Here is a 25,425-nt window from a genome sequence, read left to right as displayed (position 1 = left end):
TTCCATATGTTCATGCAGGTCTGTGTCCCCCCTGCTGCTCCAGGTGTCTTCACACAGCTCCTCTGAGAAGCTGCTCTGAGCACCACTCAGGTGTTTTTCCTCATCATCTTCCTCTCCACCTGGTCCCTCAAATTATGCTCCTCAAGCACTCACAGAAGTCCTATTTTGTCCCCAATATTTCTGGTGGCTGGACATGTCTTTCCGTCATGTAGGAACTCTGTTGGTGGGTAACCCCTAAATGTCCCAGGATCCAAGCTAACATTCTGGATGCTTTTTGGAAAAAACACAGGCTAAGCACTGTGTATCTCCTTTTGCAGATGTTCTGCACTCTAAAACACTGCAACATCATAAACTGCTAGTACCTTCAATCAGAAGTAGTAAAAACCAAAATGAACAGCTTTAGATATTTACAGAATTTTCCGGTTTGGGGGTTGTAAGGAGTGGTTCCTACTCCAAGGCAGCATTTCCCACGGCCCTGTGTTTCCTTGCAAACAAGTTTTGTAAAGTCAGCTCATGTTACCTTTCTATCACCTTTCTCACCTAAACTGCCACAGTTTGGCAGGCTGACTGAGAGAAACAAAAAAAGTAATAAAAAGACCTCCTAAGAGGCATTTTTCCTACCCCAGAACAGTCCTGATGAGATCCTCAGCACTAAAAAATACAGACTTGCTCATAAGACAGAGAATGCAAGGGGGCTGCAGTTTTATTTCATATCAGAGCTTCTACCCCTCAATCAACAACCACTCATGAGGCTGTTAAATCAAATGTGAACCTTCAGCTTCCTAAAAACCCATTGCTGCTTTGAAAGTCCTGCCAGCCAGAGGGTTTTGGTGCCCCAGGCTGCAAACGCGAGCAGCGTTGTCAGCAGCTAAAGAGCTCAACCATTCCTTGTTTCTATCTCTCCCCTCGTAGAAAACTCACCCAAGCAGGCGTAAAAAGCCCAAAAATCAACCCTTGTGGGCACGCATGACATGCACATGGCTGCAAAATGGCCAACAAAAAGAACTAATATACTTTGGAAATGTATAATGTGACCCTTGAAATGATAAAGGGACATTTGATACGTCTTGAATAATCACACCCACATTCAGGTAAACTCATCTGGTCTTTGTACATGCCTTTACCAAGCTTAAGGAAAAAAGCTTTTCCTCCGTGGCATTTTGACTTTGAGTGACTCCACAGAACTCTCATTGCAGTGGAGCTGATGGAAACCTCCCAGTGAGGGAGACAGCAATGGCTGAGGCGCTGATGTGCGGATGCCCAGGGATCGTCAGGGGGCCAGGCAGGGAACCCTGCAGCAAGGAGCCCGAAACAAGCGGGGCAGAGCACAACCGATGCGGTTTTATCAGCAGGCCTTTTCCTCCCCCTGCTCTCCATCCTTTTCTACCTCAGTGACAGCAAAATCCCAGCTGCAATCGCCGCCGCCTGAAGACGGCCGGACTTGGTGGGTTTCAAACGGGAGGAAAAAGGAGGGGCTGAGGGTCAATTTCCACTGGATTTTTTTTTACCATGAGACGGCAAAGAGAGAAGGAGGGGGAAAAAAAAAGAAAAGGGGGTGGGGGTCGAGGGGAGGACTGATAAAAAGCAGGAGTTGGAGCAGGACAGACAGGCTGACCATCGGTGCGGGGAGCGCCGCGGGCCGGCGGCCGCGCTGAGCTGCCAGGGCCCGCCCTGCCCGCCGAGCCGCGGGACGAGGCAGCGGCTGCCCGGGCCTGGGCCTGGCGACCGGGACACGCTTCAGCTTCGGTAGGACCAGAGCCCCGAACTTTGCCGGGCACTTTCCCTTTGCTCCGCTGCCCGGACCGAGGCGATCCCCTGTGCCCGCCGCGCAGCGCCGCAGAGATTTGCCCGCCTTTACTCAGAGCGGTGCCGCAGATCTCCCTCACGGCTCTGGCAAGCAGCACCGCTTTCAGACTCTCTTAACTTTGTTATTTTACTATTTTGTTCTTCTGCATTTATTTGCTCCACTTTCCTGTTCTGCTCCAAAATCTTCTTTTCCAGGTACTGCCTGAAATTTAGGTTATTTCGATTCTGTCGTTTGGGTTCTGTTTGGTGTTTCCGTCTCTTCAATTTATTTTTTTTGTTGCAAATTTTGCTTTTTCGTTTAGTCTACTTCTAAGTTTTTTCCCCTTGAAATTATTTTAGATGTCACATTATCTCTCTTCACTCTTTTATTACATGATTTTAAAATTAACGACGTACATTTCCTAAGCTGTATTTTTACACTGTTCCAATCAATGAGCTATGTTATTTTATTCCCCTGTCTACGTGCAGTAACTAAAATGATGATAAAATGTTAAAATAAATCTCAATTTTCTCAAAGCTTTCATAACTCTAGAAAGATAAGGGATTGGATTTTATCTGGTTTAGGACTGATAATATTTGTCTTTGACCGTAATTATTTTCTGTCAGCTTTAGCTGTAGTACCTCACAAAACAAATCGCACACTTCACACATCCCATTGTGCAGTCTTCCATTAATATTCTTAATATTCTTTAATTTTGTGCGAGTTCAGCAAGCAACAGTTTCTTTACACACTTAACAACATAGAAAATTCAGAGATAATTTCTGACTGCTGTTTGCAGCACCAGAATTTTTCTTTTCGACGTCCATTTCTACTCAATTCTATCAATTTTGTAGACACTGCAGTCACTGGAGAACGAACAATTTTATTGGTAATTTCATTGCAGTTGTTATTTTCCTAAAAGGACTCATTTCTTTCTGTTATCCTGGTTGTTGTCTACTTTTCCCTGCTTTATTTCTCCATCTCTGCTCTACAGCTCTCTCTTTCTGCTGCCTGCCAGCCACACCACGAAGGCAGCGGGGAGCTCACTGCGTTCTGAAGTGCCTTTGGTGCTGTGCCTGCAGATTTTGGGGTTTCTGGGCATCTTCTTAATGTGAGAAAGGCTCTGAGCAAGGCAGGAAAGTCCTGCAGAGGCATCACTGGACTGTCCCCCAGCCTGCCCCTTTAAAATTCCAGGCATTTTATTGGGATAGGCTGAAGTCTCTCATTTTATACACTTTATTCAATCTTTTTCACAAAGGTCTTTGCAGCTCATTAGGGCTGGAGGGGGATTTTTTGTCGTTTGGTTTTCATGGTGGTTTGGAGCCTTTTTTGTTGTTGTTTTTAGTTGGGTTTGGTTTTTCTTTGGTTATTTGTTCTGGTTTGGGGTTTTTTTCCCTGAGAGCATCCGTGTTTGCTTTACAAATATCAGAGTTTCACTTCCCAATGTATTTCCCACTTCACAGAATAATTTTTTTCCCCCCCAGTTGACAGGCTCAGAAAGCTTTCACAGCATTCTAGTCCAAATGCAAAAAATACACAAAAAACAGACTGTTTTCCCTAATTATTTCCTTTTTCTGGTACATAAAAAACCCTGATTCACTGAAAACTGAAGGATTTTGTTGGCTTAAATACAGATTTCTTTTTCTTTAGCAATCCCTTCAATATGTTACACACAGACACAGCGGCAAAGATACACATTAATCAGTCCCCAGTATTTTGCAGACTGAACACCTACTAAAACCCTTGAATAAATAATTAACACCTTGTTAATTAAGTGTGCATGCTCATGGAGGATATTTGCATAGAAGAAATATTAACTTATTTTTTAAATATTAATAACATTCCTTTAAAAAAGCAAATTTAATGGAAAAACACAATGTAAGTGGAATAGTCATATTTTTTTCATTTAATCAAATCAGACAATTTCTCTTCACATTTCTTTACTCGGGCAGTTAAACTTTTATTTAATTTGCAATAAGTATATTGAATTCTGAGTGATTAGGAAACAAAAGGAAGCACTCCCTGCAGGGAACGCTCACTACACCTTTTCCATTTGCTTCTCTCTGCATTTTGAAATGCTCATGCCGTTAAAAAAAAATATCCTGGGATAATGAGAAAGACAATACATTCCAAGTAGTATTGAATTAAGCATTTTGAATCCTTTCAACATGATAACTGTATAGCAAAATATGAAGTATGGGTTTTATCCTTATATAAGGATAGAAATAGAAAACAATAGAAATATCCCGGTTAAAAACGTCTGGGCGTCCACATCAGCCTCTTCTTGCTGAGCAACATTTTAAATTAATTTTGCCATGAACTTTTGAAAAGTTCCCATAAGGGAGGCGTTTCCTGCGCCGGTGGAAGAGCAGCCCTGGCAGGGGGAGCAACATTTTAAATTAATTTTGCCATGAATTTTTGAAAAGTTCCCATAAGGGAGGCGTTTCCTGCGCCGGTGGAAGAGCAGCCCTGGCAGGGGGAGCTGCGCTCGGAGCCGCTGCAGGTCCCAGAGGCAGCTGCTGGTGGCAGCAGGGATGTTCTGCTGGGGAACACTCTGGGAAGGCCCAGCTGGCAGAGACATCCATCTTTTCTGTGGGTGGAAATGTATTTGCTTAAAAGAAAAATTTAGAAAGTGGCCAGTTCCCAGTGGGGAACCATCCAGTGGCCCGTAGTGAATCATCAGATGTAACACATGTTACCACGTAATGTAAATAAGTAATAATAATATCATTATTTATCTATAATAACAACAACAATATTATATTTATATATATAAAAAAAATCTATGTATCTAAGATTCACGCTGAGCTTTTAAACATTTATATGTTGAATTTCAAGGCTTGTTCTTTCAGTATATTCTTAAGGTTTTGAAATGGACTGCTTCATTAGGTCTGATTCAATACCTGACACTCTGGAAGTAACTTTTATTTTCCATGAGCTAAAGTGGTTTTAGAGGTATCAAAATGCAAGATATTAAAACAAAACAAACCCAAAACCAACAACAACAACCAAACCCAGAAAAAAAACCCACAACACGAACAAAAAAGCAAAGAAAAACAAGCTGAAAAAGAAAATAAAAATTAAAAAAAAAAAACAAAACCAAAACCCAAAACACTTGGAAATAAGTAAATAGAGAGGTAGGTCAAGTTGGTAGGAAAACTGGAATGCCGTAAGTGTAAAAACAACGTCTTTGTTTTCACAGTTTTATGAGCCCCCAAAATTCCAGAGTTGAAGTGAACATCCACATTTGGGCACAGCTTCAGACTGGTGAGATATTAAATAAAACTGAAGTTCTAGCCATTAGTTAGCCCGTAACACAAAGAGTGATCTAATATCCAGCAATTTTGCTTAGAAGCTGTATTTCTTAGGAAGAAAAAAAGTCTTAAAAATCAGTCTTCTGTAGTAGAAAGGCCAAAGGCAGAAATTCTAAAGTATAGTTGTTACTGAACCAGAATGGTCAAAATCCTGGAAATGTTTTGGACCTGGCTTCTACTTCTGGCAGCTTCATCCCATTAGAACTTTGTCATCTTGCTTGAAAACTCATTTTTCACCCCATTATCATTCCAATCCTGCCAAGCACATTCAGGAACTGAAACACTCTCCACTTTCCCTTTGGAATTCTAGGAGTTGAGCTTTGAGTCTCTTTTTAGACATACTTTTTAATTTCTTTGGTTTAACCAAACTCTTCCCAATAAATGAGTGGTGTTCTTGGAGTGCCTTCCAGGCACAGCCACACCAATCTCAAACAAAAATCCCCCCCTCCCACTGAAGCTGCTCCCATTTTCCCATTTGAGAGCTCCATTTGCACTTTTGACAGCAATGCTACACTGCATTATTTCCACATCAATCCCAAATCCTTTTGCATTCCTGCTTCCAAGAACAGCATTTCTCAAATGCACCACACATTTTTTTTCCTTGGATGTTTGTCCGTCGTTTCTTTGTTCTTAGAATGTTTGTTATTTTCCTGTGGGCAGTTCATCCATTAATATGCCACTTGCAGAAATTTGTCTTCATCTTTACTTCCCACTTGTGGGCTACACATGGATTTCCCTCCTTCAGTGGGAAAGCTGTGCCTCACAGAGCTTTGTAGAGACAGTCCAGATCTCTCACTGATCTTGCACAGATACCCAGGATTGCTCCAATGTCTTCCTTCCATATGGGACACAACATCTGAGTCCCTGATCCCAGGATTTCCCACACACACAGACAAGAGCAACGCAAATTACCTTATTCTTGTTTTCTTTTCCCTCATTTCTAGTGGAGGCACATGAGTACAGCAGATAAAGTTTGCAGCTACTCCATGTGAATCCAATGGCTCTGAATGTTCTTACATGTCTGTGCCAAGGTCAGGATAACACAGCCTTGCCAGAGTGTGGAAGGAGTGTCCAGAATCCTCCTTTTCTCCCCATCAGCACCAGAAAGGTCTCCCCTCTCCCTGCCACTCAGCACTCTCAGCTGGGACAGGCCAACATGTGTCACCAATATGCAAGTGGTGCCCTCAAGAAGAAATTGTGTTTACAAACGAAGATTAATTTGAGTCAGACTCTCTCATCAAGGACACGGGCAGGGATTAAAATAGGATATTTAGAAACCCCATTACACATGAAACACAAATTAAAGACTTTTAGCATTCTCTTTTGAATTTAATCCCTTAGTCATAGCCCCTTCAAGTTTCCCTTCAGCAGCTGTGTCTGCCATGAGCTAAGCAGGAATTCCTCCCTTCCCCATGGATCCAAGGGAAGCAGGGAGCCCTTGGGGGGCTCTGCCCCAGCATCCTGATCCCAGGGTACAGCTGTGCTGTATCAGAGCCAGCCCCATCACCTGGAGCAGGAAAGAAACACCCGGGGCCCCAACAAGTGCAGGATGCAACATCCTGGGGTGATCACCCCGAGCAGCACAGCTGCACCCCATCTCCTGGGCAGGCAGTGGGAGCCTCTGCCAGCAGCACTGCTCCTCTTCCTCACTCTGCTCCCCACCCTCAGCAAACAGGGATCACAGGGGCCTCAGCACCTCTCCTGGCTCTGTCCTCTGACTGACAAGCAAGATGCTTAAAACTGATCAGGAACAGCCAGACAACAAATTCATTTTGTTTTTACCACCAGATATAAACTGACCATTGTTCTTAGTTATCACATTAAATCATGGCCAGGAGGATTGTTGCTGCCCAAAGGATTTCAGAGGCGAATCCACCATCAGCCTCCACCATTCACAAATCAAATATTCTGTTTTAAAAAAACAGCTTCACATTTCAGATGTCTGGATTGTAACATAAAAGCTGATTTGTTTCTGAATGTACAAATAGAACAAACCCCAAAACAACAGAGGCTTCAGAGGGAATACCAACAGTAAATCTCACCTATCCATGTCAGTAAAGCCCGTATCTAGTCATGAACTGGAAGAGAGGAGAAGGACTTGTCAAAAAAGTAATGTCTTACAAGACAAGGCAAGCTCTTACAAGACAGCAAAGGGATAAGCATTTAAAATAAGGATTTCTCTGGAAAGTGAAAATGAAGCAGCAACAGCTTGACAGCTTCCTCTTTCATATAATATCCCAAGGCACTTCCCTGATTTCCCTTCTTACATGTTCACCCTTCTAGAGACAGTTCCACAGAGCTGGAAATCATCATATTTTAGATTTTCCCCAAATGAGCTAGAAAGGCTTAAAAGTACAGAAAACGAGGAACAGGAGAGAACACTTAAAGAATGTTTTTAAAAAATCCCCTAAATCTCAATATGAAGGCATGAGTACATTTTCAAACAATTCAAGAGTCCTGTCCCTCAGCTCCAAACAACCCTGGCACGAGGAACACATGTCATTTAAAATAGACAAAGTATTATAAGAGGTTGATGGTATTAAAACAGAATGTTAGAATTATTTCAAAACAGGAAATAAAATTATACTCTTCAGAGACAACTTAAATTCCAGGCTGCATCTTGAAGGAAAGCTAAATAGACATCTGAGATTAGGTGCTAATTGTTAAATTGGTGAAGCTGGGTGAGAAGCTGTCAGTAAGGCAGGGAATAGCCAGGTAATTACCAGTGACAGAATAGCCCTGTGGATAATTAAGCCATTGCTTGGACATTGGCTTGACTCAAACCCTAGCGAAATTTTGGCGTAGATGGTAGAGAACTTGATTAAAGATGACTTGAGTGGAGTAAGGAGATTATTTGGCAATGTCAAGGTCACTACCTCTGCTGTAATGAAAAATGAGCAAGCTGCACAGTAGAGCCATGTGGATAACCAAAGAACTGGAAGAGAAGTCATTTATATTTAGCAATTCTACAGGCTCAACCTGTTCACCTGAGCTGGGAGATTATTAGGAAGTTACTTACTCATCCAAGCACCTCTCAGGAGGGGAAAAAGAAAGTAAATACATTTTTCACAACGAAGAGGGTTTAGAAGGATTCAGTTCCTAGAAATTGAAATAAGACAAATTTAGAGCAATAAATTACCAGAGGTGTTGTCACTTGGTTCAGTTAAGCCTGAAATACTGAAATCTAGGCAGGGTTTCCAGCCTGTCGTGGAAGAAATCAGACCATGTGATCCCAATGGTTTTGTTTGCTTTTGCAAGCTGCAGCTTTCCTTACAGCTTTTCCCCCTCCTAGGTACTCAGCAGCACTTTGTTTATCCAGTCCTGTTCTGGAGATTTCAGGCTACTTTCTCAAGGTTCATCTAAATTATGGGTTCAGTAGTCACTTCCAAATCCATTGCAAACAGTAATGAGCCCAACAGCTCTGGTTCAGGCCACATCCCTGAAACCATTTACAGCCACATCTTTCATCCCCATCCCTGCAAACAGGCTGTAGAATTCTTGATTCCCTGGCCCTTTGCCACCTGGGTAGAACCCAGCTCACATCAGAGTTACTTCTTTAGATGTTTGTTCTGTCTAAGTATTTCTGTTATTAATCTATTTCTGCTTTTAAGATTCATTCCATCTTCAGTTGTGGCATCTGACATCTGTATGGAAAGGAGACAGGGATCCAGCCCTTGATGGGGCTTTTCATTTACCATCACACTGGATAGTTCCTGGGAGGGTGCAGATTTGTCTGGTTTGGGGGCTCTTTTTCAATCTGTGTAAGTTTTGAATATGAGAAGTGTCAGAGCAGACTGACAGACAGACATCTAATTCATGCCTAACTCTCCCTGAGTTTGGAGACTGAATGACAGGCAAGGATTGCAATGCTGCCCTACCCTGCACATGGCAAAGGTTTCCCTTTCATCTCCTCTGAACCTTTTCTCCAGTAATTCAAACCTTGGCTTGTTGTTCTGTCCATCCTGAACAAAGAACAGAGCATCTGAGCAGGGATGGCTCCAAACAGGCAGCAGAAAAGGCAGAACAAGCAGTCATTTATCCTGAGTTCTGGAGGCTGTGATGGACAAGTTTTTCTTCTAAGAGGACTCTTCTTTTTCAGTCTTACCACAGCTGTCTCTGAAAGCCAGTGAGTCTGAGCTCCTCGCTGCCATAAATTGTGATTCCCACCTTTTTCACCTGAAATTTGAGCTATGATGGCACAGAGAACTCAGTTGAAGATCCTCCAGAGGGAAATTAGTTTCCTTCATTTCCAGCCTATCCAAGCTCAAGTGGTTTTGGTCTAAACAGTCTGGCACATACCTAATTAGAGGGGGCTTGATAAACCAGCATAACTGTCAGAGAAAAATACACACAGGATGGTTTGAAAGAGTCTGTGCTGAGCTGTTCCCTCCCTCACATACACACATAGAGTTAAAAATGGTTGCATTTATATTTGTGTACACAATAATATATAGAGCATTTGTAAATCAGGGATTTTAAATATATACAAGCCAAATTTTGCCTGTGATTGCATATTCCTGCACTTGGCAAATCTTTTTATATTGTCTGACCTTCCTAATTGCTCTGTAGACATCAAGGAGCCCCAAAGATTTGGAGATCATAGGAAGAATCGATGCAAAAAAAGGAACTTTTGCCAGTGGAATGTAAGGAAATTTGGTGTAAGGCACAGGACCACTGGAGGTGTTGCTGGATGGCCTTTTATCTCAAACAATTAATATTATTTTCTGGCATTCATTCTGACTTGTGCACATTTTTGCTCCACATGGGTGACCAAAATTGGACATGATTCTCTAAATAAAGACCAGTACGTGCATAAAATTTTGAACACTTTCATATTTCAGTTAAAAAATACCTCTCTAGACACACCCTAGAATTCAATTGCCTTTTTATTCACAGCTGCATCATATTCTCACTTTTGGTCATGCTGTGAAAAATACAGCCAGTTCTGCTTCTCTAATTTGAAATCCAGAAATGGGTGGTTTTTTGCTCTCAAGTTAAAGTGTTTCAATGTGACCTCTGCACTGTTGCATCTCATTCAGTTTCACTGCTTCATTCCTCAGGATTATCCAGCTGGAGATGCTGAGGACAAAGGTAGGGAAGCAATAAAAGTGTGCAAAGGAAAAAGAACTAAATACATGGCAGGCAAAAGTGCCAAAAGGGAATTCTGTCAAAAGTAATAGGGCACAGTGGATGGCTGAAAATGAAAGAAAACAGAAAATAGGACTAAAACAATTGAAATAAAAGGAGCAAGAAGGGTAGATTGAGTTCAGCAAGTTAAAAAAAAATGTTAAAGGTAAAATTGCACAGAAACAGCATATTGCATCAAACACTACAGAATTCTCTCTGGTGTACTTCTATCTGCACAACAAACACAAATCATTTTAGTGAACTGATTGTGGGGTCAGTATAGGGGAACTAGAGAAGCAACAGTGCCTCTTGGGCCAGGCCCCTTTTCTTGGGAATGACAAAGTACATACATAAAAAAATACACAAAAAATAACCAAGAAATACACAAAAATTTACACAAAAAATAACCAAGTACATACACAAAAAAATACACCGAAGACCAGACAGAGTCTGGAAGAAAGAACCAAAGGAATGAGAATTAACTGAGAGAAGGCCTCCAATGCCACTTGTCAGTTTGACTTTGGTCAATAGTATGTTAAAGGCTATTTTTTTTTCAATTTAAGGGTGAAAAGGAGCAGAAATCTGGATGTAACATATGGGCATCCCACAGAAATCCCAATCCTAGAAATTATTGTCCTTTTTTTTTCCTGTTTAAAAACAAGTGAGGATTACATCATTTTATACAGATGAATAAGGATCTAAACCCATTTTATTAGAAGAGAAACTGAATTCTTTCAGCCACCTGGCCACTGCAGGGAGGAGTTTGGTGTCCTGCCATTGCACCATGCTCTGAATGAGGGTCCTGCACAGGCAGAAATGTCCCTGTTTGGCAGCATCTGAGCACATGGATGAAATCCCTGACTGCAAGGGAGTGTAAAAACCAAGCTTCACTTGCAGCTCTGCCTCCAGGGTCATTCCTGGGGAGCCTAAAGGAAATTATGTGGGCTGGAGGAGAACATTAGCTGGTAGCTTTAAGTAGAGGTATTACAGGAAAACTAAAAATAGCCTCAACTGTTACCCTTAAAAGAAAACAGATTTGGACCTAATTTTGTTTGAAAGTTTGAAAAAAATTTCAGCTGTCTCCATAGACAGCACATGAATCAGTTTTAACCACACTGAGTTTATATTTAGACCCAAGCACCACAACTAAGTGCTTTGCATTTTTTAAAAATGAGCCAAAATGCAAAGGAAGGACATGAAATAATGAATGAAGTGTGAGACTGGAACACTCTTGGAACCTGCTTTCCACAACCACAGGCAATCTTTTATGAGCAAATCAGAAAAGAGAAGTTAGAAAGAAAGATGCCCAGAAATAAGTACACAAACAGGACAATCCAATAGTGACATTTATCCTGGCTCTTGAATAACAAAACACAGACATTGGGGGGTGGAATCAATAATCATTGACTAAAAAATAAGGAATCATGTTCAGAACAAACACAACCTCTCTTGCAGTTTGTGTAAATGCCTTTGTGCAGTGATTACTGCAGTTATGTGTACAAATTAACCTGAATTCCTGATTCAATGTCAAAACCCAGTGGGATTAGCACTGAACTGCTCATGGCTTCCAGAACCGCTGAGTTTGGCAGAACTGGGGTAATTATAACCCCAGTGATCTGAGCTAATGAAACACAAACCCTGCGGAGAGGTGTCCATGCAAGCACTGGGGCTGGCAGTGGCCATGACATTCCCCTCCAGGCAATGTAGTGGTATTTACTATCCTGCATCTCTCTGTGCTGCAGAAAAGAGGAAAACTGGGTGTATATTGAGGGTCTGTGTAATGATCAGTAGCAGATGGGGTACATGGGGTATCTCCCAAAGGGAAATGCCAAGTGTACTGAACCTGCACTGAAGGTCAGGTGGGAGGGATGGATGGATGTGCACACAGAGACCTCTCTTGCCGGGAAATAGCCTTCCCCTCTCCTAGCAAAGTCACTGAAGGTGAAAAGATTAGAAAACATTTGGAAACTGGGCTTCCTGAGCAGTGCCAGAGAAAGCCTTCATCTCAGTCTGTGGGCGGGATGTATAAAACAACCTCCTTGGGTCCTCCTCCAACAACATGAGCAGTGGCACAACTGTCAGGTGGAACTTGAGTAAAACATGAATAGATCCAAATGCTGTGGAAAGCATATTCCCTGGTGTAGAATCATAAAATCATGGAATCACAGAATGATTTGGGTTGTAAGGGACCGTAGAGATGACCCAGTGCCACCCCCTGCCATGGGCAGGGACAGCTGCCACTAGACCAGGTTGCTCCAAGCCCCAGTGTCCAACCTGGCCTTGGACACTTCCAGGGATGGGGCATCCATGCACCTGCAAAATTAGAAATTCATTTTTTCATTCCTTTCATTTTCATTTTCATTTTCATTCCATCCACTTTTGGATGTAATCAAGGATTCGCCTTTTGCAATTGGATTTGAAGAGCATGAAAATGGTCTAAGAACTAAGATCAGAACACGACAGGGGAACAGGAGCATGCTGGTTTTTCCCTTCTCATGCTTCCTAGGATCCATTTCAACACATAAAGAGCAGACCCTCCTCCAACCCAGCTGGAATCAAGCACATGTTGAGTGTATTTCCAATCTGCAGAGTCACATTTCCACATTAAGGTGTCACTCAACTTCCCCCTCATTTTAACAGTGTGGGGAAAAGAGGCAGATGTGCTGGGTGAGGATGGCAAAGAGCTGTCCAGGGGGGCATGGGAGAACATGGGGAGGGGATTGAGGAGTTAGAGTGTCCACCCAAACACCAAAAACTCTCTGCAAGGTTTGGCCCTGTCACTATTCTCTCAGAGGTGTACAGCAGGCCTAAAAGGGGCACAGAGATTATCAGCCCAGTCCCCCAGCACTGAGTGAAACACCTGAAATTCAGTGAGATGCAGGTCAGAATCCAAACACAAACAGAGTTCTGTGGTGAAAGACTTTCAATTGCACAATTTGCATAACTTTGAGTTTAAAGGATTTTGTAGTTTAAGGAGGAGTTACAGGTACTTCTTGGTTTTCCTTATGTGTTTTCACATAAGGAAAAAACACCTATCTTTTCTGTGTGTATTCTGTGCAGTCAATCCTAAACTGTGAGGAAACTTCCAAGGCAGAGGAAGCCCTGTGGCTGGGTCAGCAGAGCTCTGCCTGGGGCACTGGTGATTCCCATTTGTCTCAGGGGGATCCATTCCTTTCCCTCTAAGTGCTCCTTAATACATCATTTCCCTTTTTACTGCTACTCCTTTGCTGAAATCTGATGGCTGAGATGGGATTGCTCTGCACACTGGATAGGATGGTTCTAGGTGACCATGGAATTCCCTCAGGATGTCCTCAGCCATCGTTAACCTTCCATGTTTCATTTCCCAAACTTTTCAGTCTCTCACCCTCTAAAAATCTCAGCACTTTTCAAGGCAGCCATTAATTCCTGGGTTTTTTCTTGCATTCCTTTTTTTCCCTGTCCTCTCCTATGGTTTAGTGGGCACGGTGGTGTTTGTTCAAAGGTTGGACTTGGTGACCTTGGAGTTCTTTCCCAGCCTTGAGGATTCCAGGATCCTTTTCAAAGCAGAAGCTCAGCAGCCCAGTGTAGGTGAAGATTTACTGAGTGCTGTAAAATGGTTTTCTGTATTTTATAGGTCTTTGTTCACCTACTTTACCATCTCATTTTCCCAAGCAGCTGTTTTCAGCTCTATATAAAGATGCTGATTAATTTGTGAGTCAACTTAAAATTGTCAGAAAATCTATCTAAGAAAATTTCAACTTGTCCCTTCCAGCATTCATGGCAGACTTTTTGCTTTAATATCTCACTTTTCAGTCTGTTGTGGATGAAGATGAATCTCTGAACAGAGTGAAATCAGATGTGACAAGAAATGAGTTCTCCTCAAAAGTGTTGAATATACCAAGATGTTTCCAAGCAAACCAAATTTCCATGAAGACTTTAAATATGAACACCACAAAAAATTGACTAAAAAGAGAAAAATGTTGTTTCCCATTATCTGTCATTTTCCAAATTTACATTCAGGGAAAATGTTTGTGAAAGACAACAATTGGGGTAAAGATTAAAATGCTTTATTTATATTGAATATAATAATCCAAAGCAGAGAGGCAACGGCACAGAAAAGGGCGCTGTGATCTCTGATGACAGTCAACAAACTTTCAAAGTCTGCCTTTGTTTTGGTTTTAAATAAAATTCTGTCATTCCCTTGCCAATCAAGGCCACTGCAACATGTTAACTATTTCCTTACACAATTTGATAAACTGCAGCTAAAGTTCACTGCTTAAATTTCATCGCTGGGCAAGACTGTCTCCAGACCAAAAATTAAAAAATCATATGTTAAAATTAAAAATCATGGCTGCTCATTTTAGTAACATTAGGGAAATTGGAACCCTACTCTCAAGATTCCACTATTAAAGCCATTTATTCTAAGTTGTTAGGGGCTCAAAAGGAAAATAAACTTTTAAATGTAAGTTCTCAGAGAGAAACAGATGTGAAGACAGCTAGAGGTAAGGAAAATAGTTTGATTGCTTTAATCAGCCTTTGATGAATCCCAGAAGGAAAATAATGGGCAAAGTGGAAAAGTAAACCTCTCTTTAATGCCAGAAAAAGAAAACAAACTTGGGGAAGGGTTTTGCAATATGATGCAAAAGAGGAAACCCAAGATTAGTCATAGAATCATGGAATATCCTGAGGTTGGAAGGACTCTCAAGGAGCATCGAGTCCAACTTCTGGCCCTGCACAGACACCCCAACAGTTCCACCCTGTGCCTGAGAGCATTGTCCAAACACTGATGGAGCTCTGGCAGGTTTGGGGCCATGAACACCTTTTTACTCCATTTCTGATTCCACTTTTCTCCTCCTTCATCCCTCTATGAGCTCAGCCCTCACGGACTCCTCTGCTCCAGGGAACGCTGCATTTCCAGCCGGTGGATAGAATTTTGCAGAACAAATGCACATATTCCCCAAATATGTGCAGTTTCCAGGTTCAAACACTCACCCCAGGGCCGTACAATCCCTGCCACCCAAGTGCCTGTGATTAAAAACCCCCATGTGCACCAGAGCTCAAACCAAGCCAGGTTTGCATTTCCACCCCAGCCACGGTTCAGGTGTTGCTGTTTGAAGTAAACAGATGTCAGCTGTAAAATTTTACTGTTTGCTCAGACAAAATCACATCCGTTGGCAATTTTGCTGAGATAAAGACAAGGAAATACAACAGAAACAACATTTTGGGGTGGAAGCTTGTTTAAATGGTACATTGGGGGCAGGCCAATGCGGTGTCCATCAGGCAGCTTTGTGCCAGCCAAAATTCCAGGTGGGCAGCACACAGTGACCTGAACACCACAGGTACCTTACAGAGCATATCCTGCAACAAGGCTAAAAAGTTGCTTTAAAAACTAAAACCTGCAGCATGAACACCACTGTGTGCAAAGCAAACCAGCTTCCAGCTCACAGCTTGCTCTTGTCATTCCAGCTCAGAGCAGGGAAAGAATTAGAGCCCAAATGTCTCCATCCACCTGCCACAGACAAGCCCTCTGTCATGGAATTGTGGAATAGACTGGGTTGGAAGTGACCTTTAAAAGTAACTTAGTCCAACTCCCCTGCCATGAGCAGGGACATCTTCATCTAAATCAGGTTGCTCAAAGACCCTCCAACCTGACCTTAAATGTTTTCTGGGATGGGGCATGACCACCTTCCTGGAAAACCTACGCCAGTGTTTTATCACCCTCACCATAAAAAAATTCTTTCTTTCCTTTAGGCCTAGATCTGAAAAATTAGGAAACTTAAATGTATAGCAGACAAAGATTTTTAGGCAATATATTATATTTGACCAAATGTGTATTTGGAAAACATAGACAAGCTTTTGGGCATACAAGTCAGTATTTAGTTCTTGTATGAATTGCAAACATCTGCCTCAAACATGAACATCACCGGGGATACTCAGGCTGGTAAAATCTGTCAGATGGAAAGAAGTTCCAGTTGTGAGCTGAATGGTTATGACCTAATGGTTATTTACACACATAGGTATGTGTTAGAGCAGTTTGTAGGAAGCATCAAGAAATCTCAGTGAGGTTTGGACATCTTTTGTGAAAGGAGATGGGGAAGAGCAAATAAAAGGGCAACTCTTCTGAAGATAAGAAAAAGTAAGATCCTGACCTAACAAATATTTGTCGTATTAAAATTCTTCGTGGAAATTTGGTTTGCTTGGAAACACCCTGGTATATTCAGCACTTTTGAGGAGAACTCATTTCTTGTCACAGCTTGTCACATTTATAATTTGCCCATTATAAATGGGCAACTTCCACAGGCAAGGGCTGAGCTTCTGTACCAGAGTTTGCAAGATCAAAGTAGGTAAAGAATTAACCCAGAAGTGTCGCCTTTACTAAATTGCAGTAACTGAAAATTCAATTTTACCATGACAACAAAAAATTCTCATGGCAGGACTTGTTCCTTTTGATTACGGAAAATTTCAGAGTCTTCTAAACAAGATACACTTTCTCCTCTCAGATTCAGAATCAAATCAAAATCAAATCAAAGGCTCTTCACATCTGATATGATACAATTTGAATCAACTCATTCAAAGGAAACTCTTACCCACAGCCACAACTCTGATCCAGGCAGAGTCTGAACTTTCACATCTGCTTTGAATGACTCCAGCTGTGCAGCATTTCAGACACAGCAGCATTGCCTCCCCAGTGGTTAATCCTCCCCTGTAAAACTCCAGGCTCAGATACATCTCTTTCAGCTGCAGCTCATGCAGATGTATAAACCACAAAGGATCCAGCATGTGCATCCCTGCAAATCCAGATCCAGGAGTGAATTACAGACTGTCAGAATGGTTTGGGTTGGGAGAGACCTTAAAGCCCATCCAGTTCCAACATGGACAGGGACACCTTCCACTACCCCAGGCTGCTCCAAGCCCCATCCAAGCTGGCCTTGGACACTTCAGGGATTCAGGGGCAGCCACAGCCTCTCTGGGCACCCTGAGCCAGAGCCTCAGCACCCTCTGAGTAAAGAACTTCTGTCTCCTATCTAAACCTCTCTCTTAGTTTAAAACCATTCAGCCTTGTCCTATCACTCTCTGTCTGGATAAGAAGTTGTTCTCCCTCTTTTTGATAAGGGCTGAAGGGGTTCTCATGGCTCCCTGTCTTACCTTCTCCCCAGAGCAGAGGTGAGTGCCCTCATGCACAGCCACAGCCACCAGTGGAGGCAGCCTCGATGTCCCCAGCAGTGCTTTGGCAGGAACATGGTGTGCACAGGAATGTGGTGTGCACAGGAACATGGTGTGCACAGGAACATGGTGTGCAGAGGAATGTGGTGTGCACAGGAACATGGTGTGCACAGGAACATGGTGTGCAGAGGAATGTGGTGTGCACAGGAATGTGGTGTGCAGAGGAACATGGTGTGCAGAGGAATGTGGTGTGCACAGGAACATGGTGTGCAGAGGAATGTGGTGTGCACAGGAACATGGTGTGCAGAGGAACATGGTGTGCACAGGAACATGGTGTGCAGAGGAACGTGGTGTGCACAGGAACGTGGTGTGCAGAGGAATGTGGTGTGCAGAGGAATGTGGTGTGCAGAGGAATGTGATGTGCAGAGGAATATGGTGTGCAGAGGAACATGGTGTGCAGAGGAACGTGGTGTGCAGAGGAACGTGGTGTGCACAGGAACATGGTGTGCACAGGAACGTGGTGTGCACAGGAATGTGGTGTGCACAGGAACATGGTGTGCAGAGGAACATGGTGTGCACAGGAATGTGGTGTGCAGAGGAACGTGGTGTGTACAGGAATGTGGTGTGCAGAGGAATGTGGTGTGCAGAGGAATGTGGTGTGCACAGGAACATGGTGTGCACAGGAACATGGTGTGCAGAGGAACGTGGTGTGTACAGGAATGTGGTGTGCAGAGGAACGTGGTGTGCACAGGAACATGGTGTGCAGAGGAACGTGGTGTGCACAGGAACGTGGTGTGCACAGGAACGTGGTGTGCAGAACAGACAATTCCAGAAATGATCCCAAGCATTGGAATTAGAAGCATGACAGTGACCACCTCCCAGGGAGGAGTGGATCAGTGGGGCTACAAAAGCAGGTGTAGAACAGACTTGGTGCAGCAGCAGTGACCAGATTGAAGCCCTCCCAAGGTAGAAATTCTTCATTTTTAAACTCCCCAGTAATGAAGTCATTACAACCAGATGAATGGCCCAAAACACTTGGTTTTACTCGCTCTTTTTAACTGCATCCAGCAGCTTTTCACTTACACAAAGCCATACATAAATCTGGAGACTGGCTGTGCCTCTGGGGGAACAAGGTTCCCAGAACCCTGACACTGCAGAAAACTGATACACATGGAAATAAAAATAATCTTTGAAATACAAGAAAGTACAAGAAAAGGAGTGCAGGCTGGTGACACATGCTGTGTACCCTGCAGGGACTGTCACCTCAGGTGAATGGCTCCACAGCTCAGGTGCCTCCAGGAGTATCCCCAAACCCCAGACTTTGCACATCTTGGAAGTTATTCAGTGTATAACCTCAAGGCACATAAACACTTTACAGCACTGGCCTTTTATAACTCACATGAGTTATGGCTGTGATTTATATGGGATTAGAGCAGCCAGTTGGAGGTGAAATAAGATATTACTTCATGATTTATTTTTAAGACCAGAAAATTTACAGGAAATACAGTTTGTGGGGGGGAGGGTTTAAATTGTTATTATTCTTTTATGTTTTCTAGCACATTTTTGTAGACAAGATATCCTGGAAAAAATTGATGATGTGGTTGAGTTTCTGCCCTTGGCCATATAATAAATATTATAAAGCTCAGTTGGGAGGACCTTCACATCTTATGGGAAATAAACCTTTTGAGAAAAGAATTAGGAAAAAATAATATCTCGGGGAGTTGTATTTGAGATACCATTGTTCCACTCTTGCAACTACAATCTTAGATATTCCAGGACCAGAGGCAAAATTCTGGAAATAAAATAATTGTCAGAGATTTGTTGCTAAAGCTGCACAACGTGACAGAAAACCATTGCAGAGATTCATATCCCTGCATCACTTCTACAGGTTTTGACCAGCTTTGGTTTTCATGACAATGGAATTTTTCCTCTCCACGATGGCAAGAAAGAATCTCTTCCTCAGCCTCCTGCTCTGCTACAGCCTGTTCAGGGCTGCTGATTCCCACTTGGTCATTGAGGAGAAGACAGAATGCAACGTGTCCAGGAGGAGCAAAATGGACCTCTCAGATCTTCCACCCATCTCCATAGTAGGTGAGTAAAACCTGCCCTTCGCTGCCAAATTAACAAGATTTGCAGGAAACACTGCTTTTGATTATTCTGAATTATTTGGATAACTTTGCTTGAATCATTGATTATTCTGAATTATTTGTCAAAGCTTTCAAAGGGCACAGAACGGTGGTGGCTGCAGCACCCAAGAGTGACAATGTGGTAAACCTCAGTTCAGAGGAAAAAAAATACAATTTATTTCAGTTTTACAGGTTTCACTTCAGCTCCCATCACACTGTAAGCCTTTTTATATTGAAGAGAATGGTCTTGTGCTAATATGGAAAATAACCTTGCTTAGAAAACCTTATGCATATGAGAAAATAAAATAGCATAATGTGAGGGTTTTAGGGGTCTGCTCTTGTGGTAGAAAAATCAACAGTATTAACAAGTATTAATACAGCCTCAGTTGACCTGGCCTTTAAACAGGGGAAGGAAAGAGCACTGCAGGGGAGAGCCAGGGGTCATTAATTTATTTGTCCAAGACAGGACCAGATCTGTCTGTACAATTTCTGGCAAGTGACCACCTGTCCTGTTTGGGAAGAGCCTCTTTAGGGTGATGCTTCACTCTTTTCTTCACAAAATTCTTTCCTCACGTCTGCCTTAACTCTTTCCACGTTATTTACACCAACTTCTCCTCTCAAGAAACTCACAGGTGTTTGGAGATAGTCAGCTACAGAACATTCATAACTGTGTTAAAATGCTAACAATTACAAAAATAAACCTTCTCTTGTTTAGCTCCTTTCTGCACCTTTTTAGGGCTTTAGTTTAAAGCACTCTGGTTCTTACATTGTTTCCTGTGTTTTCTCAATGCTCTTGCTCAGGACAATATATCCTTAAGGAGAAACAGTTGTCCCGCACATGCATTTCCAAAGAAATCTGAACCTCCGAATCCTGAGTTAACTCAGTGTTGTTTCACTGAGAGTTCAGCAGAGCTTGTGCTGTTCTGCAGCCTCCCAAGCTGCCCATGTCAGGGTCCTTGTGATCCTTGATGCCTTCACTCTCACAATTCCCGTAACTTTTTAATGTCCCAATTGAAATCAGGGCTATAAATTACAATCCTTTCAGCTGATATTCCATCTTCTCACAGAGGTGAGCCCATGCTTTTGGCATGGCAGATTTGCTGAGCTGTAACACATTTCTCCCCACTGCTTCCTAGAGATGCATAACCCTGACTTTTAGTAATACAAGAAAAATAAATGAAACCCCCCCAAACCAGCTCAAAATATTTGTTCTTCATTTGGCACCTCAGTAAATCCTAGCCATTAGAAAATATTCAAAAACATATTGATAGAGGATCCTGGAATAGATAAGGGGCCACCATTCTTCAGTGGGGATATGGATGGTTTTTATCTCAGTCATCCATTAAATACAGGTAGTGCTTATTACAAAACTCACACACCCACAATAAAAGTATCAAAAATACCACAAGAGCTTGGTGAGCTGGGAAGTGTCTCACACTTGAACACTCTTGCTGTGTTAGAGCCCAAAACAAACTCCAAAACAAGTAATGGGATTTACACAGTTATAAATATCTAAAATTAGATACAGTGACAAATACAGAGGGGGCAAAGTTACAGGCACGTGAATGAAACACCTCTGCCAGTAACATCATGTAAAATGAGGTTGTGGGGGGAGAAGGGACAAAGAGCTGCAGAATGAAAGGTGGCATCACAGATGCAGAGTATATGCCAAATCAGAGTTTTTGCTTGTGGAAAGCAGTTAATTGTACACTTGTTAATTCCTTCCAAAATTACGCATGTAGCACAACATTCTAACAGAAGAAATTATGGAATTCTAAAGATTTTTTCCTATTTTTGTTTATGAGACTACTGTGCATGAACACTCCAATATGTTCTACAGAGACCTTTAATTTTATATCTCTGAAGTAATTCATTGCTTTCATCTACCAAACAAAGTGTAAAAAATCTCTTCTAAAATACAAACATTGCTTTTCTGCTCTTCTGCTTTGCACAAGCAGCAGTGACAGAGTTCAGACACTGAATTGAGATGAACATCACTGCAAAACATGCAGCAGTGAGGAAGCAATGCAGGCTATCTGCCTCCTCTCACACAAATATAGAATTATCTCATCCAAATGACATTCTGTAAAACTGATCCCACATTTTCCTCTGCTATTCTCATTGAAGATTTAACTAGAAAATCCCAGAAAGTCAGCAGGAAAGAGGCAGAGATCAAGAAATCTTCCAAGGTAGGTGGTTGTTCAAAAAACTTTGTTGGGTTTTTACAACAGTTTGTTACTTCTAGAGTTTCCCTTGGTGCATTCATTTGAAAAGCTTTTACTGTCATTCCCTGATTTAAATAATTTACATATTAATTACAGTTAAAAGCTCTAAATGTTGTAAAAACAGATGTGAAACAATAAGAGTGGAAAGAAAATCAGCAGCTGTGGCTGCCCCATCCTTGGCAGTGTCCAAGGCCAGGTTGGACAGGGCTTGCAGCAGCCTGAGATAGCAGAAGGTGTCCCTGTGGCAAGGGGTGGGATGAGATGGGCTTTCAAATCCCTTCCTACCTAAAGAATTCCATAACTGTGAGTTTCAGAAGTGCACAGGGTGCCTGCAGCCACTGGGATCCAGAGGTCCCTCCCAGGACCCAGGCATGTGCTGAGCAACCCAAAATTTTCCACTTTTCCACATCCCCAGCAGAGAAGCTGCACCCCTGGGGGGATGAGAGGGCTTTTCCCCCTCCCTGAACTGTGTGTGCAGGGGGGATTCCCATGGATGGAGGATTGCTGGGCTCAGGAGGGGGAGCATTGCTGGGCTCAGGAGGGGGAGCATTGCCAAGTCACTGCTCTGCTCTCAGCTCAGCAAACGAGACTGACAGGGAGTTTTCACTCACCTGATAACCTGGGAGATCTAAACATGACATCTTAATTGGTTTTAGTGATAACTTCACCATCTGAGTACACATTGGCACCCCTTTCTTCACTGCTGCCACTCTCCTTCCTAGAGACCCTTTCCAAAGTTCCACCTGGTCATGGCCAAAATGAGGTTTGTCATTTTGCTCAGAAGGTTGGTGCTCTCAAGCCACCCTTCCCCATTCCCCAGCCCCACCACACCTCTGCATTGCTAGCACAGCTCCCACTGCCACAGTTCTGCTCATTCCCCCAGAACCTCCCGCTGTTCACCACCCTCATTTCACCTGCCTATGAATTCTCGTGTTTTTGTCTTCCAGAAAAACGCTAAACGCAAGATATCTCCAAAGCCAAGGCCCCCACCTGCTGCTAACTGTGTGCCAACCTTCAAAACCTGCAAGCCACACTTGAATTCCTGCTGTCACTACTGTGCTTTTTGCAAATGCAGAATCTTCCAGACCATCTGCCAGTGCCTGATGTTAAACCCCAAGTGTTAAGCCAAGTCAGAAACACAGCAAGCCTTCTGTCTTTCATTAGCTTCTCAAGTGCATATTTCAAATTGCCCCATGTCTCTAGTAATCAAAATAGAGAGTTCTGAAGGTTGAATTTACCCCTCTTAAAATTTAATGGACAGTCGTTATAATGGGGTTAATGTTACCACAAGCTGGATGTCATTTCAGGGAGCAGGCAGCCAGGGAGATTGGCACTGATTAGGCATTTTTAGCAAAAGAGCTGTGTTTTATGATGAATTCTGGATTCCTGTGGGTTTGAGCTTTAATTTGAAGGATCATATTAATGCCAGTCTGCAGAAGTGTCTAACCAGCACCATAAAACCTGCCCCATGGCACCCAAATGGCCACTAAAACAGGACTGGTTATGCCAGTGAGGGACTAGAGCTTGACTTTGCCCACAGGGACAACACCAGCATTCAGCACAGCCAAAGGATCAGGCTGAAAATGCAGGGCTTGAGTTTTACTCCATTTCCACATATTCAACAAAAATCAGGACAAGAATTTATGTAGATTATTCCACCTGCAAAGATGGACCCAAGGCTAAAAGGACAATTGAATCATTCTGAGCTAAGCATTCACCTTCAGGAGTTTTGGTCATTCTGCCACCAGGCAGTACCTCCCAGGGGTATGACATACATATATCCTTAAAACCTAAATGTATCTGTGCCTTGGCATATAACAATCAGATTGTTTTATCTGCAGACAAATCTGTAGGAATCAACTCTTCAGCCTTCGTTCTCCTGCTGCCAAGGACACTCCATGTACAGAGCCCAAATGCAGGAAGACATATCTGGGGCTTTGAGGAAGAAAGGAAAGATCAGCAAAAGATGAATGTATGTCCCACATGTACACCTTGAAGCAAACCATCCCAAACAATCCATTCTTTGCCCTTTCTTGCTGCAGGAGCTCCCAGAACCATCTCCAAGGCTGAATTCAGGCAGGAATGTCCAAGTGCTGCAGCAACCAGGGGAAAAAAATACATCACATGCTGTATCAAAACTTGAAGGCTCAGAAGGAGATGGCTGAAGCTCAAGGCAACAGAAAATTTCTTTCTCTTGTTCTTGAAGCTCTTTGTCTTAAATTTGAGGTATCCAAGAGGGCACAGAAGGAAAACCCTTCTTGGTTCAACTCCCAGGACAGCAAGGAGGGAGCAGACCCAGAAAATGTCCCTGACACTGAAGACTTTTTATTTGCCAGACTCCAGCTCTTGTTTTTACCTCCTCTGTAATTACAGTGTCTCTCCCCTGCTCCCTTACACTCTTTTTCCTTCTGTGCTACTTCCTTGTTTTTAGTGTTTTCCCTTTATCCAACTACAATTCTTTGTTACCCCAGGAGCACTCCAGGGCTAACCCACATCTCCCACGTTCTCTCCACCTGCCTGCACCAAGGTCCCTTCCAGTGCTCTTTAGCTTTCACAATTAAATTTTTCTAGCCATGAATTTCTAATCAGGAATTCAGGAATTTTCTTATCCCCTGTGTGGGTCTAATCGAGAAGACAGTTATTTACTGATTTATTTCTAAACACAGCTGAGGGCTACAAAAAGCTTCTAGGCAGGAAAAGATGCTACAGATCACACTGCAAAGTGGCTCAAGCCATATAAAGGTTTGGGGTTTTTTTTAATTCTAATAATCTGTCTAAAGCCCAGAACTCAAAACTAAGGTCAGATATTGACAGAATTTTTTGTTCATACTAGATATATATATATAGTTGTTGGATTAATCTAAGAAAGAGTCCTAATGATGACAGGATGTCATTGTGTTCCTTAGCTTTTATAAGGAATATAAGCTTTTATAAGGAATATAAGGAATAAGCTTGAATTCTTGTAAATACATGTAAGTGTGTCTTTTAGCCATATTTCTTGGCTCAGGAATCTGTAGCCACACAGTTATTATGAAAAAGGGAAATGCGAAGGAAGAGCAATACATTATAATGGATTTCAGAATGTGGCTCCTTCTTTTACTAGCTAGAGATTTAGGTTCCATCATTTTTTTTCAAAATTCTCATAACTATAGCAAACTGTTGTTGATTTGATGCCTTAAGTTTTAGCTTTCATATTTTCCATATTCTGTACTGCATTAGTATATAACTCTGAACTTCATATAAAGTGTTAGCAAGTTCTCACAGCTCAGTCACACAAAACAATCCTTTTCCAGCCCCAGAAACAAGGAAACTGTTGCAGCTTCAGGTCGAAAAAGTGCAAACACAAAAAGACCTAAAAGGCCCCAAAAGTGCAAACAACAGCAAATTGAGGAGAGCAATCTGGGAGGATGGGACTGCAGAACCTGGAGCTGTAATTGGACAGTTAACCCCAATATGGACATGGACCAAAACTTATAAAAGTGTGAAAACTTGTGACCAGTGTCCATCTTGGGTGTAGCCACAGCCAGGCTCTTGTACTGCCCAAGGTGCATCCTTTGAAGGCCTTTTAATAAATCCCTACTTTATTCCTTTAACACTGTCTAGCCTCTGTTCCAGGCAGCCTCTCAAGGCATCAGATTGACCCTAAAAACACCAATAATCACACTACTTCTTATGTGAAAACAAGACCATTTTCATACCAGGAA

At 42.5% G+C, this 25,425-nt stretch overlaps 1 protein-coding gene across 2 annotated transcripts; it reads left to right on the top strand.

Moving 5' to 3' along the window:
• The first annotated feature begins 1,237 nt into the window (after positions 1 to 1,237).
• On the top strand, positions 1,238 to 25,425 carry ASIP (agouti signaling protein). Of its 2 annotated transcripts, none has more exons than XM_063172145.1 (4): positions 1,238 to 1,444; positions 19,259 to 19,461; positions 21,624 to 21,685; positions 22,669 to 25,425. In XM_063172145.1, the coding sequence occupies exons 2-4, from the start codon at positions 19,281 to 19,283 to the stop codon at positions 22,843 to 22,845; spliced, it is 420 nt and encodes a 139-aa protein (XP_063028215.1). In that variant the 5' UTR covers positions 1,238 to 1,444; positions 19,259 to 19,280; the 3' UTR covers positions 22,846 to 25,425. The 2 variants fall into 2 exon arrangements, with proteins under 2 accessions (XP_063028215.1, XP_063028214.1); XM_063172144.1 differs by lacking the exon at positions 1,238 to 1,444 and adding an exon at positions 1,686 to 1,746.

Source organism: Melospiza melodia, chromosome 19 (assembly GCF_035770615.1).
Source record: "Melospiza melodia melodia isolate bMelMel2 chromosome 19, bMelMel2.pri, whole genome shotgun sequence".
Lineage (NCBI taxonomy): Eukaryota > Metazoa > Chordata > Aves > Passeriformes > Passerellidae > Melospiza > Melospiza melodia.
The sequence above is the reverse complement of the archived record's forward strand: the minus strand, read 5'-3'. Positions and strand labels throughout refer to the sequence as shown.

Coding starts and splice junctions, on each gene's coding strand:
- ASIP (XM_063172145.1), top strand. CDS start 19,281: ATGACAATGGAATTTTTCCTCTCCACGATGGCAAGAAAGAATCTCTTC. Junction 19,462..21,623: donor TCCACCCATCTCCATAGTAG/GTGAGTAAAACC, acceptor TTCTCATTGAAG/ATTTAACTAGAAAATCCCAG. Junction 21,686..22,668: donor AGATCAAGAAATCTTCCAAG/GTAGGTGGTTGT, acceptor TTTGTCTTCCAG/AAAAACGCTAAACGCAAGAT.